This window comes from Microtus oregoni, unplaced genomic scaffold (assembly GCF_018167655.1).
Source record: "Microtus oregoni isolate MIOR12 unplaced genomic scaffold, Mior012 000079F_ref0000094, whole genome shotgun sequence".
In the NCBI taxonomy this organism is placed as follows: domain Eukaryota; kingdom Metazoa; phylum Chordata; class Mammalia; order Rodentia; family Cricetidae; genus Microtus; species Microtus oregoni.
Genome location: NW_024544537.1, coordinates 1,612,013 through 1,628,923, shown reverse-complemented (window position 1 = coordinate 1,628,923; position 16,911 = coordinate 1,612,013). Strand labels below are relative to the sequence as shown.

The 16,911-nt window shown below is 38.6% G+C and overlaps 1 protein-coding gene across 6 annotated transcripts in view; it reads left to right on the top strand.

Annotated features, from left to right (window-relative positions):
• The window catches only part of Dmd (dystrophin), a 1,759,261-nt gene that overhangs the window by 1,722,844 nt on the left and 19,506 nt on the right, over positions 1-16,911 (top strand). For all 6 annotated transcript variants that reach the window (XM_041642825.1, XM_041642826.1, XM_041642828.1 and 3 more), the window contains 2 exons: positions 10,810-11,053; positions 11,889-12,012. In XM_041642825.1, coding sequence (XP_041498759.1) covers positions 10,810-11,053; positions 11,889-12,012 — 368 coding nt within the window. The remainder of the gene's footprint in view (positions 1-10,809; positions 11,054-11,888; positions 12,013-16,911) is intronic.

Genomic DNA, 16,911 nt, shown 5'->3' with positions numbered 1-16,911 from the left:
CCCTGATGTTTTTTTTGTTCTCTGTTAATGCTTTGACATCTATTTTTAAATGTATATATTATTGGAAAAAATATCCATTATTCTAAAATCCAGTAAGTATTAAGTTTCTTCTAGAAGATCTGTCTTTAAATGTAGTAAATTTCAGTTGGAAAGGGGTGGAATTAAGAACTCTGTGATTTCTTCAAAGGGGGGACTCTGTTAAGCAAAAAAAAAAGGATTAGAAATAAGCCTGGGGGCGTCCTCCCATTTTTACTGTTTTGCTCAAGGCAAGTCTAAAATATGCATACTCTTATTTCCTACTCCATGAGATTCTCCTTAATTAACATTGGTAATGCCAAGTCAGATGAATATCTTCTTCTGGTTGGTCTAGGGGCTTTTTTGACTTGGCGCTTGATTAAGTGTTTTGATATAGCTTTAAATAGTTGAGTTATGATGGAAAGGGTTTATGCAGTTTCCAGTTTTCAAATGTATCATTCTGGCAAAATAGTATGCCTTTTTTAAAAAGGAAGTACTAAATCACTAAGTATATAGTGACTCTTATAATTTTATATGATTTATTATATTTGCTTCAATAAAGATTTTGGTGGCTATGTTTCCATTGTTTTTAATATTGTACGAGGGTAGAGCCTAATTTCTCTGTTCTGTTCCTTTTACATGTATACTACATATAGACTCTATGTGATCTTAGACTGTATAAAAGTGTAACATACAATACTGCTTAAGAATTCACTGATCACTGGAAAAAAATGCCTTTATTTACTTATATAATTATATAACTGTATAATTACTCTTAGTAGGGGAATTCCATTTAGATAATACATGACCTATGTTAAGTGGAAATTACAAAGGCCTGTATTTTCTTTATCATATGTGCTAGGTAGCATTGCCATAGAGATACTTGTAAATCACTACTAAAAAGTCCAAGTACTTTGGCATTTCCAAATAGTAGAGATGAGGCAATAAGGTCATGCCAATTTGAGTCATCTTTTCTGTCCATTAGGTATTTAGGAAATTTGTTAAAATGTAAATTTGTATCTGGGCATTCATGTTTGTATACTTTATGACAAAATAAATCAGCTACAACTGTGTAGTTGTAGTATGGAAGGTTGTTTTAGCTCTACAGAGAATAAGAAATTAATAATGGATGGGAAACATTTTTTTTTAGCATGACTGGCTACAAGAAGAAATTGTAGTGACAGAAGCCTTGTGCAATGAATTTGAATTAGTGTTCTTTAGGGAGATACCAGAGAAATACAATTTACAAGATAATCAAGAATGTAAATAGATTCTCTGTGGAGTTATTATCTGATCCCTGACATATATTCATCTGTACTGAAATCGCTCCATGACTTCATCCTAACAATTAGAGTATCAGTAGGGGTGAGATGTACAGCTTCAGGAAACTGTTATGTATCAGTTCGCAATAGAAATTGGTAAGCAGCTATGAAAATGAGTCAAGTGTGTGTTTGTGCCAAAACATTAAAACAACTCACCTTGGGAGTCAGCACATGTCTATGACACCCAACATTTGGATGTAGAGGGAACAGAGCCAGAGTTCCAGGCCAGTTGGTACTGTATAGCAAAACATTGTCTCAAAATTGACCTCTTACCTTAGAATGGAAGTTATATAGTAGTGTCTTATCAGTCATTTATAGTTCCGAACATGCGTTATAAATACTGTATTTAAAAAATCTAGAGGCTGGAAGGATGGCTTAGTGGTTAAGAGGATTGAGTTCATTCAGCACCAATGTCAGGTAAATTACAACTACCTCTCACTCCAGCTCCAGGGAATCAAGTGTTGTTTTCTGATCTCCACAGGAGCCTGAACTCATGTATACATAGCCCCTCCCCTATAATTAAAAATAAAAACCTTAAAGAATTCTAGCATTATAATATACTTCAAAGGTATATGAATAATTTTAACTTTGAGAGCACAATGCACTGAGCTAAGGACCTTTGTTGATGAATCACTAGCAAAACTACAACCAAACAACTCTGTGACTATGATTTTATTTGTTCCAGAACATTTGGTAATCCCCGCATTATGGCACATGCTTCTAATGCAGAAGGATTGTGAGTTCTAGGCCAATGTGACCTGCACATAAAGTTCTCAGCAATCCTAAACTGCATTATAAAGCCTTGTTTTAAAACCAAAATAAAGCAAAGTAAAACCCCAAACCAAAATATCACTTAAACTCATCTCCACATGGCAGGAGAGATACTCAAGGGTTTGGGGCACTGGTTTCTCTTCTAGAGTACCTGGGTTCAATTACCAGTACCCACATGCCAGCCTACAGCCATCTGTAACTCCAGTTCCAGGGAATCCTAAACCTCTATTGGCCAGGTATACCAGATATGCTCATGGTGTAGAGATATATATGTGTGTGTGTACATATATATATATGTACACACACACACACACACACATATATTTATAGGCATACACTCATACACAAATTTTTTTTAATTGAGAAAAGGAGAAAAAAAACAAGTTTCCACCTCCTCCCAGCCTCCCATTTCCCTCCCCCTCCTCCCACCCTACGCCCCCTCCTCCCACCCTTCTCCCCCTCCTCCCACTCCTTTCCCCCTCCCTCTCCAGTCCAAAGAGCAGTCAGGGTTTTCTGCCCTATGGTAAGACCTAGGCCCTCCCCCCTCCGTCCATATCTAGGAAGGTGAACATCCTAACTGGCTAGGCTCCCACAAAGCCATCACATTACGTAGGATCAAACCCCCGTGCCATTGTCCTTTGCGTCTCATCAGCCCTCATTGTTCGCCATGTTCAGAGGGTCCACTTTTATCCCATGCTTTTTCAGTCACAGTCCAGCTGGTCTTGGTGAGGTCTCAATAGATCAGCTCCACTGTCTCAGTGGGTGGGTACATCCCTCGTGGCCCCAACTTCTTTGCTCATGTTCTTCCTCCTTCTGCTCCTCATTGGGACCTTGGGAGCTCAGTCCAGTGCTCCAGTGTGGGTCTCTGTCTCTATCTCCATCCATCACCAGATGAAGGTTCCGTCCTGATGGGATTCCTCAGCAACTAACCACAAAAATTTTTAATTTAAATGTTTTTTAAAAGTCATTTCCAATTCAACCTCATATGCTTTACTGCTTCTTGATAAATCTTCTGAATTTTTATAAATACTTTAAAAGATAATTTAGTGATGGAGGAAGGTCATTGGCTAATAAAGGAACTGCCCTGGCCCATTTTATTGGTTAGAAGATAGGTGGGAGGAGAAAACAGAACAGGATACTGGGAGGAAGAGGAAGTGAGCACAGAGACTCCACCGTGGGGTGCTACACACAGATGATTAGAAATGGGTTAGGCAAAATATGAGAATTAGCCCATAAGAGGCTAGAGCTAGTGGGCCAAGCAGTGTTTAAATGAATACAGTTTGTGTGTTGTTATTTCGGGGCATAAGCTAGCAGGCAGCCAGGGTGTTGGGGACGCAGCCCCACCGCTCCTATTACAACAATTTAGATTTAAACAATGTTGCATTTTATTTAGTTGTTAGCCAAGAAACTAACTTTTTCTGTAGGCTGTAAGGCTAGCCTGGGCTATAGAGTGAATTCTAAGACATCCATAGCTACAGAAATGAGACCTTGTAAAGAAACTTTCCTTGAGTCATGCATAACTTCAGAACTCTTGTCGCAGCAAGATACGTCACCTGAAAGCCCCAGAATTGTAAACCATATAATCAACTTGTTTACTGAACTAAGAGCTATGTGTTTATCACATTTTTATTTAGCAGGAGAATACTTTCTTGACTCATGTCACTTTGGAGTAGTAAACTAATAAAGAGAACCTTGACTATATATCTCCAAAATCCCTAATATCCTCTGATTAAGATGAGATTAGCTCTTATATTAAGGAATCTTCCTTTGTTCCATTTATCTAGTAGCAGTTAATATATGAAATGAAAAATGAGAAAGACATAGCTGGATTTTAAAACTACATAAATGTCTCTGTGGATCAGAAATGGCAAAAAAATAATGCTAAGCAAATAGTGGAGAGCAATAAGTGAAATGAATTTGTGGTCTTCTGGCTCCTGATATCATAAAACTGTTTAAAATTCTTTCTACAAAGTGGGTTGTCAGAATCAAGATTACTATTTGAAATCAGGCCTCCACAAAAATACACCTATATGTATGTATATATGTGTGTGTCTGTACACATACACACTTTTACTTGAGCGTAAGCATTTTGATTGCTTTACTGAATTACAACTTAAATACAGACATGAGCTTAATGCATAGACCATAGGACAATAAAGGAATGTAGTGGGTAGGTGAGCATCGCAATCTTGAAAGCAGTATCTGAAGCAATCTACTTACTGCCTCGTGGTGAGATGTGTGATGTCTGCCTCATTCATTATAGATGGCTATAATAGAAGATATGGCTGTAGACTGAAATGATGAATGGGGGTAACTGCAAAACCACTGCACACACACATACAGGGGGGGGAGGAAGAGGGAGGAAGAGGAAGAGAAAGGGAGGGAGGGAGAGAGGGAGGGAGGGAGAGGGAGAGAGAATAAGTTTAGACTAAGAAAATATAAAGAAAAACATAGACATATTTTTCAAGCATGCCTTCAAGCCAGAGTCTGAACAGAGACACTCATATGCTAAATTACAAAAAGAGAGGCTTGTGTACAACTGGAACCCAAGGAATATGTCCCCAGATGAGATAGTCTTCTGTCAGTACTTTCATGACAGTGAGTGAGAACATAGTTATAACTTTGTTACATTACCCAGAAATAAATGTATAAAAACAGTGTGCTTCAGTGAAGAACATCATGGGTGACCCCATTTGGTACAAAGAAGCTTTAATAAAATTTTACATAAAAGTATCATCACTTGTACCGTTTCAAGGAAAAAAGTTTTTTTAATATTTATTTATTTTATGTGTATGAGTATTTTGCTTGCATGTATATAAGTGTACCAAATGGATGCCTGGTGGCCATGGAGGCTCCGAAGAAGATGATGGATCCCCTGAATGGGGATTAAGGGCGGTTCTGAGCCATCGTGTGGGTGCTACGAAACAAATCTGGGTCTTAAACACTGAACCATCTCTCTAGCCTCCAAAGTAGATTTTTGTTTCTTGTTTTGTGTGTGTTATGTGTGTGTGCGTGTGTGTAACTGCAAGGGAGGAGAAGGAAGACATGCTGTGGAATGGGCTGTTCTGAACACATGCTTAGTTTCCGAGAAACATTTCATTGATGCCTTGATAAATGCTCACAAATGGGACTTAATTAATGTAGACAACTACATACATCTGGTTCAGACCCAGAGGGACAGCGTATCTTGCTGAAAGAAAGTAAACTTAACTTCCATGAAGCTGTCATCCCTGCTCTACTAATGTAGATTGCTATGAATCACACTTTACAGACAGCTCTTGAAGGTTGATTGCAATAGGATATTCCTCAGTGCCGACTGACGATTCTATTCCTTATACATCAAAAAAGATCAAACATTGATTTCCTTCATGATTTTAACGAAATTCCTGAAAAGTTTGTGCTACTTGGTACAAGATAAGTTTATAAAAAGAATGGACTACGAGTATATTAGGTCTTGTTTTTGTCTCATCGTGAAATCTACCTTTCTGACACTGAATATTTAGGAAATCTTGGCATCCCCTGTTCTAATATGGAGCACAAAACATTTCCCTAATGCTCTGACTCATTCATGAGATTAGCTTACTGGATTTCCATTCAGTAGAAGACCTCCTGCTTGCTCACAGCCTGTATCTCTTTATTTATCTTGCCTGATGAAACAATATCTATGAACAGCTGAAATCTTTAATCTGATTTGCTAGGTTTTGTAACCAGAAGAAAGCTATCAAGAGTCTACCCAGTCAAGTGCCAAGTTCCTCGTTTGTAATTGTATTTTCAGTAAATCCTAAAGCATTGGAATATTTGTATGCTGTAATATTGTGGATTAGTTATAGAGGGAAAAAATCAATAGCAATCTAAGTCTTTATGCATATAACTGCATAATCCCCACATAAGTAGGTTGTAATAGATTCAAAAGGGGAAACAAACCATTTGTATTTCAACATTGCTCTAAGAAATTGACTAACTGAATGGAATGAGAAATTTAGTAAACTTACCTACAATGTAAACAAAATTAATGCACTCTAGGTATAGATACTGTCTTTTGAAAAGCAACATATATGTTTTTTGTTGATGTTGCTTTTTGAGACAAGGTTTCTCTGTGTAACAGCCCAGGTTGTCCTGGAACTCACTTTTTAGACCAGACTGGCCTTGAACTCACAGAGGTCTGCCTGTGTCTGCCTACTGAGTGCTGGGATTAAAGGCATGTACCACCACACCTGGCCTCATACATGCATTTTAAGTACCCATTTAAAAAAGTGATTATGAACTATACTTAGATTATAGTTGGACTAGTATCATACAGCTATTCTCTGAATAAAATACAACTGAATTAGAAACTATACTAAAATGATTAGTAAAGTGGTTGGCAATATAAAATCTGTACCTCCAAATCACTATTGGTTGAATTTAAAAATCATGAACATTACAAAATAAGCAACTGAATTAAGTAAAGAAATATACACATATATAAAATTTTGATGCCCAGAATTGAAAATGTATCTCAAATGTGCTTATTAAAACATAGTAAAAGTAAAAAGTAAGCATTAATGGTGGCCCACACCTTTAATCCAGGCACTAGGGGACAGAAGCAAAATCTCTGAATTTGAGGCCATCCTAGTCTATTTAGAGAATTCCAGTCCAGCCAGGGCTACATGGCAAAGCTCTGTCTCAAACAACAACAAAAAGCATTTGAAAGCAACGAGGAAAGAAGTGAAACACACAGTACTGTAAATATAAAATATTATAGAATAAGACAATAATAATGAGAAGCTCTATCCCATTCCTGTGTGAAAACTCAATTATATGAACAGTTCTTCCCAGTTTAATATCTAAATTCAATATAATTCAAACCCAAAATATGATCATGGATTTTCCTGAAATCTGACAATTTGATACTAAAATCACACAGAAGACCAAAGAGATTAGAATAAACTAGATAATTTTGAGGAGGAATAGAGTGGAAATTCGGAAGCCATACCAAAGAGCAATTGATCTGAAGCTATGCTAACCAATGGAATAGAGAAGAGAGCACAGAAACACAACTGTCTGTGGATGGACACTTGATATATTGCACAGACAATGACAGAAACCCAACACAGTGAGTGGAGTTGCTCTGAATGTTTATCAATGAGGGGAAAGTAAAATGAGATCATATATTCACTTTATACACAAATTCGGAGCATGGGGGCCTTGGGGGAGGGTTGGAGGGGAGGGGAGGAGAGAAAAATGTAGAGCTCAATAAAATAAATTTTTTAAAAAAGTAGATTTTGGAAAAGTTAAAGCTTCAAAATTTAAAAAGTACAAAATTAATATTTTCTAAAAAGAACATGCTATTTATTTTGTGTGTCTTTTGGCGGAATGTGTTGCAATAGCACATACCCAGATGTCAGAAGTCAAGTTGTAGAAATTCGTTCCCTCCACTATTTGAGTCCTACTGGTTGAATTCAGGTCATCAAGTTTGACTGCAAACCTTACCTGTTAAGCCATCTCTTGGAACCATGGGGTTTTTATATCATTTTAACTTTTATTGAAAATAGATTTTTTTTATACACTAAATTCTGATCAGAGTTTCTTCTCCCCCAACTCTTCTGAGATCCTCCCCAGCCACCCAAATCCACACCCTTTCTTTCACTCATTAGTAAACAAATAGGCAAACACACACACACACACACACACACACACACACACACACACACACACCAGAATAGGGAAAAACTAACAAACAAACAGGAAAAAAATGAGCCAAAAGGAAAGCAGAAGAAACACATACAGACACAGACATGACCACACCATAACACACAAAAAATCCCACACAAACACAAAATCAGAAACCATAACATATAAGTAAAAGATCTGTGAGGTTAAAAAAAATGAACACATAAAGCATTTTGAGACAAAAAAAAAACCTTCAAAAGTACCACTGAATTTGTTTTGTATTAGCCATCTACTTCTGGGCATTGGGCCTGCCTTTAAGTGTGGTTTGTGTACCCAGTGAGACTCCATTGGAAAAAAAAAAAACTAATTTTTTCCTTTGTGACCTGTTGTCAGTTGGAGATAGCTCCTGGGTTAGTGATGGGTGTTTGTCCACTTCCCTGCTCAACACTAGGATCCCATCTGGCTTAGACCACTGAAGGCCCTGTGGATGCTGCCACAGACTCTGCGAGTTCATATGTGTGTCAATACTATTGTATATGGAAGGCACTTTTTCCTCGGTGTCTCCTGTTCCTACTGCCTCTTTCAATCTTCCGACATCCTCCTCCACAAAGCTTCCTTAGCACTTGGGGAGGGGAAATTTGATAGATCCCATTTAAGACTGAGTATCCCAAAGTCTCTTACTTGATGCACATTATCGAGTTTTGAGCCTCTATATTTGTTTCCATGTACAGGAGAAGGAGTCTTCTCTGATGATGGCTGGGTAAAACACTGCTCTGTTGATAAATCAAAATATCGTTGGGTCATTTTATTGCTATGTTCCTTTACCACAATCGTATTTGGTTTTCTCATGGGTTCATGGTCTATTTAGTTTTAGGTTCTTGGCCACTTGAGCAGTATCGGGCATGGGGTCAATCTTCTGGAGTGAGCCTTAAATCAAATGAAATAGTCGTTGTTTACTTCTACAACTTTTCCGCCACTATTACATCAGGTTATCGTGCAGACAGGTCACCACTGTAGATCAAAGAGTTTCTAGTTGGGTTATTACTTTCCTTTCTGCTTTGGTAGCATGCAGAGTATCCTTCGGTACCTTGAACACCAGTTAGTATGAGTGAAGGCTCTAGTTAGGCATCAGTTTGATTTCACCACGTTTAATGTAAATCTTGTCATCAACAATAAGGCCTGACCCACAATTTTAAGTTTTATAATGTAACTCTAAGAAAAATTATCTGAAACCAAACATAAAAACAAAAACTGTGAAAAAATATGTTGAAATTTATTTTTATACTATAGAATGTTCACAAAATTAACTGTACACCAAAATATAGCAAGATAAGCTAAAAAAATAGCTCAGTAGTTAAGATCATTTGGTTTTGCAGAGGATTAGCTATTAACACCTGCATGGTGGCTCAATAAAGAAAAATAAGTAAATCTAAAAAAAAATCATTGCATGAACTAATGTGTACTATATACATATACATATATATATATGTATATATATATATTACCTTACAAAGAATAGGCATCTACACTATATCAATAACTTTAATAGAGAAAAACAATTTTCCCAGAAGTCAGATCCTGTCTACAATGTCTCAAGGCTTTCCCATGATGACCTAATACATACAGCCAGGTTTTACCCCTTTTAAAGGTTCTTCAGCTTTCCCAAAAAGCACCAGCAGCTGGGTACAATGTGTTCAAAAACATGCATATGGGAGACATTTCACATTTCAATTTCAACTGCCAGTTATGACAGAAGTTCAATTCTTCAGTGATCAGAAATGTGAAGGTTAAAATGTAGCCATCAGATGGTCCAAAATGTGAATGTCTGCTAATATCAAGTTGTTTATAAGATTGTGGCAAAAGGAATGCTCCATCCACTACTGCTGAAAGAGTAAATAGATAAAACCATTTAGGAGAGCACTTCGGCAAATCCCACATCAAGATGTGTTTTATAGACTCCTTTAAACCAATATCCAAAGAAACTGCTATAAGGAAGTTCATTGCATCGTGGTTTGTAATAGTGGAAAACTGAAAACTTGGACATATTCAAGCAACAAGATAAAACCTTAATATCAATAAAATAACAAATTATTATGTACCAACATGGATGCAGCTGCAAATAATGATGTGGAAGGCAAAAAGCACCTCATAATGGTATGTATATTCTTCAGCACAAAGTTCTTAAATGTAAGATTTAAGAACATGCTAAGTAGTGATGCTAGATTGAATTACATGAAATGACTACTTTTTTTCTAACTAAAGAACAGGCAATAAGTGCATCTTAATTTCAAGGTAACACATGACTCCATGCATGGTATGGACATAGGATTCAGTATGGCATTATTTCCTTAGTGGTGATGCTGAGGAGAGTATGGTATGGATTTGGTAAGGTGCACTGGGGTCATTTCAGGTTTGGCTGCTGGATTTTACTTCTTAAAAAAAAAATTGGAATGTGCAGGACCCAGGGTTCTATACCAGCATAACATGCATGCATGCATGCAAAAATAAAAAAAATCCTCTAAAACCGAAAAGGTTTTACAGAAATTATGGCAGGTGTTAAATTTATTAAAGCAGGATGATGAATACATGGTGTACTCTTTGTGTGTGTGTGTGTGTGTGTGTGTGTGTGTATGTGTGCGCGCGCGCACACACACGCGTGCATTTATTCTTGTAAATTTTTGTTGACACTTTTATTTTTTAAATTAAAGTCTGAATCGAGGCATAAAATTTTAATCTCACATTATAAAGAAATGCTTAGAAAATGATGAAATCTGCTGCTGCTTACTTCTCTAAACATAGCACCCGTGAGACTATTAGCATGACATGAAAACTGAAAAACATCTCTCCTCACACACCAGTCAAAAGCTTCCGATTCTGTTTTGTTCCTTTAGCATCGGTAAGATCATCATCATACAAACCATTCATTAGTGCCTGTCTTTTGCTTGTTCTTGTTTGGTGATGGTCAGTTTCATCTGTCTGCCAGTTATATGGACTCTGGTGACGTGATTAATAGTTCTTCCTTTTCTTTCTTAACTTCTGATACATATAGGAATCTACAAGCAGAGTATGATCGTCTGAAGCAGCAGCATGAACGTAAAGGCCTGTCCCCACTGCCGTCTCCTCCAGAGATGATGCCCACCTCTCCCCAGAGTCCCAGGGATGCTGAGCTCATTGCTGAGGCCAAGCTACTGCGTCAACACAAAGGACGCCTGGAAGCCAGGATGCAAATCCTGGAAGACCACAATAAGCAGCTGGAGTCTCAGTTACACAGACTGAGGCAGCTCCTGGAACAGGTAAGGCCCCCACCTCTCTAATATTGGCGAGTTACAAACTCTCACTTTTCCTCTTTTAAATAAAACCAAAACACACAACTCAGGTGTTTGTACTGAAGCTTTAAAGTACTTGTCAATTTTTTTTTGGTATCATTTTAATCTCCCAATATGTTTTCGGTTTTTGTTTCTGTTCATTTGTTTTTGCCAATTGGAAATGCATTTTATAGGGAAATGCCAGAAGATTTCCATTCGTTCTCTGTGAATGAAGTTTTGACTGTTTAAAATGAATTTCTCTTATCTGAGAGTAGTTATATTTTGTAGTATACCTTTGGGGTTTTTTCTTCTCCTAACCCTAACATAGAATTTAAAGATTTATGCCTCCACTGGGAACATAGGAGGATACAGCATTAAAACAGACCCGAGCCAGGCAAGCTCCATGTTTTCTGAGCATTTCAAATTTTAAAATAATGTTCTTTATATTGTGTTACTTATACCTCTCAAGAATATAAACTCTCCATTACTCTTGGGAGTTTTATATTTTCTCTGTTCTTACATGGCCTTCTCAATGTTTTAGCCTCTTAATTTGCTGGCTTATATTCTTGTCCTACCATATCTCTATTTTTTCTGCATTTTTATAAATGCATTTTATAAATGCATATGCATATCCATGAATTATATCAGCAATAAAATATCCCACATTCCCAACTTCTGTGCGGTTTCTAAGAAGGAATGGTAATAATGTCTGAGTGAGTCCTGAGTGTCTATAACGTTCCTATTTTTTGTCTATAGTGTTCTTTTAGTTTTAGTGAGTTTATTGTGAAAAAACACTACTTTTTTTTTCTGTCGCATACTTTAGCCCCAGGCTGAAGCTAAGGTGAATGGCACCACAGTGTCCTCCCCTTCCACCTCTCTGCAGAGGTCTGATAGCAGTCAGCCTATGCTGCTCCGAGTGGTTGGCAGTCAAACTTCAGAGTCTGTGGGTAAGTAGCAGCTATTTCCAGAATTAGTTACCCTCTGTGTCTGAGAAAATTATAATTTCTGCTACCAGTTCAAATCAGGAAGTAAATTGTCTAATATTAATATCACACATAGCTTAGAAGGCAACTTCCCACTCTCTCAGGACAAAGCAGAGCGGCACTGTAGTTCCTGACAAAGCAAGGCTTGATGACCGCTCAATATTTCTGAAGGATGCCAAAAGGTGGATCAGAGAGCAAATATATCCTGAAGTGTGTGTTATATACACATAACATCCACACATATATGTTATAGAACTTCTGTCACCAGTCCGCTAGCCTGTAGTGAGCAGCGTTTTGATTCAAGAGGCCGAGTTTTCTTTTGGAACAGCCAGAGCTGTGACCAAATGAGACGGCGGGGTTGAGAGAAGCGCAGGCTCTTTCAGACCCTGAATGAGTGAGCAGTGGATTAGGTGGCTGTAGCTTGTTCAGATACCCATTTGTCTTGTGATATTTGTGCACGGATTTTGCTTACTAATAAACGGTAAAGTAATCCTTTGACCCTTCTTCTCAAGTAGGACTCGTACAAATGAAGGTATAAGGGTAAGAGGCTTGGCCCAATGCAAGAAACAGCAAGCAGTGTGATTAATTAAATAAACAGTTAAGACTTCAAACAAAAGATAGAGAGACGTCAGTCTGCAGAGGAAAGACGAAATCCCATGAAAGGGATGTTTAGCTCATCTCATGTCAGGGAGCTTTTGAAAATCATTTCACAGTTGACAATATCTGAAAAGATATTTCTTAAAAGATATATCCTGAAACCTGCACCTACCCAAAGGAAAATATTTTGAGACGGGTCCACCAGTTAGGGGGTATTTGTTTAGGCCAAGATATTTGCCTTCCAAGGGTCCACAATTGAGAGATATGGGAGGAGCCGTCTATGAAACTATTCCATGTAAACAGAATTTCTAGGGCCTTGAGACTGGCTGCAATGTGTAAGGGGGAAGAAATGAAGACAGAGTTGGTTGTCAACATAAAGCGGAGCTTCCCCCTTTCCCTCATCGTCATTGTCGTCGTGGTGTGTCGTGCCCCCCTTCTCCCCACTTGCTATGGATCTAATAAAGGTCCTTGGGCATATTGTACTTCACTACAGAGTTGTACTTCCAACCCCTTTATTGTATTGTTTCTAAAAGATGTATATTGGTGTGTGTGTGTGTGTGTGTGTGTGTGTGTGTGTGTGTGTGTGTATGAGTGTCTTCAAAACCTAAATCTGCTGGAGCCCATATTCCAGGTAGCTGTGAGCCACTGACATGGTTGCTGAGAACTGAAATCTGGTCCTCTGCTTTAACCACAATCACAGAGCCATCTTTTGAGCCCCCAGTAGTGTAACATTTGATTGGTTTTGGTAATACATTTGAGAAATGGCAGAAGGCTTGAATTAAAATACTTGTCAGGAGATTTGAGTGCTGAAGGACAGGAGATGAGAAATCAATAACAAAGGTGTCTGGATACAATGCTTTAGGGAAGACCTCTGCTCTGTTTTCCTTCGTGCTGCTATGACAAAACCCAGGAACAAAAACAAGCTAAGGGAGGAAAGAGTTTATTTCAGTTTATAGTTTATAGCCCCTCATTGAAGGAAGAGGTCAGGGCAAGAACTCAAAACAGGAACTTGAAGCAGAAAGCAAACACAGGCCCAGACCCACACTTAGCGAGCTTTCTTGTAAAGCCCAGGACCCTCTGGCCAAAGAATGGTGCTGCCCACAGTAGGCTGGGCCCTTCAACGTCAATTAGCAGTCAGAATTTCCCCGCAGACATCCCTACTAGCCAGTCTGTGGGAGCAATCTTTCAACTGAGACTCCTCTTCTAGGTGGCCCTGAGCTGTGTCGTGTTGACAGTTACAGCTAAGTAGGACAACCTCCATTTGAGCAGCTAGGGCGGTAAAGGACTGAGACGTAGATATGGCTTCAGGAAAGATATCCTTAAAAGTATGAAATCTAAATGAGCCCAATGGAAACGAAAGTTAATTACTGCTGATTAGATCACAATGAGTGATCGACCGTTTGCAGAGAAGGGAAGTTGATCCGTGCAAAGGAATGAGAATAGGGAAAGGGAAGGAAATTTTAGAACATTTTGTATTAGTTACTTTCCCCATTGCTGAGAGTTATCCCTGATAAAAAAACAGCTGAAGGGTGAAAGGCTTTCCTTGGGCTTAGTTTGAGTCTATCAAAGTGTGTGACTGCAGAAGCTCGGGAAAGCTGCTCATGTTCCATCCACAGTTAGGAAGCAGAGAGAAATGATGGCTGGTGATTAGCTCACAGGTCTCTTTTCTGTATTCAGACCAGAAACCCAGTCAATGGAAAGAGACCACCTACCTCAGGTAACTAGTCTAAATCCTCCTCACAGACATGCCTACATATTGTCTCCTAGATGGTTCTAGAGTCTGCCCAGGTGACAATTGACCCTCACAATTCCCAAGCAGGAATGAGGGTACAAGAGTTAGATGAATTTCTAGAGAAAATGGTAAGTGGTTAGTGTGGTCTTATATCCTTAATTCTTCATCATGAATGCCTGCACAGGACAGGCTTCTAAGAAGTCTATAGTTGCTGATGGATATATGATAAAAAGAAGAGTAGAATGAGGAGCTCTTGTTCGGTGTCACGAATGGCTATGACGGCACTTGTCAGGCAATGCTCATTGTTTTTCCTGTGCTGTTAGACAATCATCTTCCATGGATGCCACCAGTATTTGATATATTCCCTTCTTTTCTCCTCTTTTATGAACGAGTACACATGAATCAACCCCATGACTTTTGTTCTTTTCCCTGGGTCCCAACCTCTCCTTGGGATGCCCACTACTTCCTGGAAGATCTTGATGTAATAACATACCTGTTGTACCAGACACTCTGGAGCCTGACATGGCAGGATCGATTTGAGACCTAACTGAGCAACATAGTGACACCAAGGCTTAAAACCACCAATGTCCCCACATCAATATTAACTCATATATAAAGACTTCTTGATTGTTTATACTCCAAGCCCTGTTCAGGAATTCATGCTTGAGATAATCCGTGGGTTGGACTAAAGAGAAGCAAAGTGCCTAACTCAGACTGTAAGGGCAGAGAGGTAAGGCTGAAGGTCTGAATGACTCATAGAAGATCAGGAGATTACATTCAAGTTAGGTCTGGTGGTCTGGTGACTCACACTTGGAATCCTAATGGCTGGGAAGCAGAGGCAGGGAGATTGCTGCAAGTTCCAGGCCAGCTGGATCTACATAGCCTAGGCTAGCCAGGACTACAGTAAGACATTGTCCCCAAAACTGAGGTGGGTATGGGGAGAATGCGAATAGATAAATTGCGGTCAGAGGGCGAGACAGTGGTCATGAGAGTTAAATAGTGTGGGATTAGGAATGAACATCGTTTCCTGCGCTTCCTACATTTAAGCACTTAAGGTGTAGGTTCCCAGGCAGCCTCTAAGGGACATCACTGAAAAGGTTAGAGTATACAGAGCTCATGCTGGGATGTGTAAAGGGTTGAGCAATTCATCAGCAGGGTGCTGAGATCATGGGAGTGATCACAGAGATTCACAGACGGTGACGAAAGTAGACGAGGGCTCTGAGAAGGTAAGTATGCCTGAGGAAAGAGAAGAGTTGAAGAAAATCCAGTCATGGTCAAGAATCTGGAGCAGGGCAGAGAGCACATCCAGGTCCAGAGAAGCCAAACTTTATAGGAAAGCCAGGGCGCATTTGGTCTCAAACAGAAGATATAGTTGATGTTTTTCTGACTTTACTACACCTCAGTGATGTAGGGAAATCTCTGTCCGATTTTCCTTTTGCATATGAGGTCTGAATACAGCTAATGGATTGTTGGAAGTGTAAATGATAGTATAGACATAAAAAAATGCTGAACACCTTTGAGAAGTCATTAAATTCTGGAAACAAATGAGCTTTAGCATCTCTGTTTCAGGGTTTTCCTTTTTTATCCCCTTGAAGTCCTGCATGAGAAATTCAGTCACATATTTTAGGACGGAGCCTCAGAACTCTGGATGCTTAGAAGCATTAATTATTTAGGTTGTCAACACCTAAGACGCTGCATACCTGTTAACGCACTCAGTCCGTAGCAGGCTGTGGTTCGGATGATTTGTAAATCGGGAGTATTATGGCAGAGCTGAATCCAGGGATAGAAGTGCTATATGTGAGCACCTGAATTAGGGTAAGAGGTAACTTGCCTATATAGAATTGATAGGGTATGTTATAATATTTGTTTTCCAAAAGAAAAGACTAAATTCAAAGTTGTTTTTTTTAGGTGTGTGTGTGTGTGTGTGTGTGTGTGTGTGTGTATTTATTGAGCCATGTAAGCCAATTTTAATAAAGGGGACGAGGGCAATTTTTATATTTTTGATTTTAAGTCTAGCCCTTAACAGCTGAGTCATCTCTCAAGCCCAGGAGAATTTCTTAAATGATGGTGACAGGTATTTAAATTACTATGATATGTGTTATTGTACTGTGAATGTTTGAGATGTGGTAAGGATGATATTGGCTAAAGTTATAGTCTAGATAAAGTATTCTTTAAATATACAGCCCCAGTGATTTTCCTTCAAGTGAAATATGGGAGAAGCTATGCCAACCAATCCGTCTGAAGAATCCAACTAAGTTGGCCCTCCACATGTGCGAGTTCTGTACATGGATTTAAGCAACCAAACTTAGAAATAATTGGAGGGTGCTGTTTATTTGTAATGGAACATAGATATTTTGGGGTCATTATTCCCTGAATTGAGTGATAATAATATAACAAATAATTACACAGCGTTTATGTCATATTAGGTGTTATAAGTAATGTAGAGATGATTTAAAATATATAGGAGGATGCATGCAGTGTCTATGAAAGTACTTTATTTAAGGGATTTGGATATTAGGGATTGATGGGTTTGA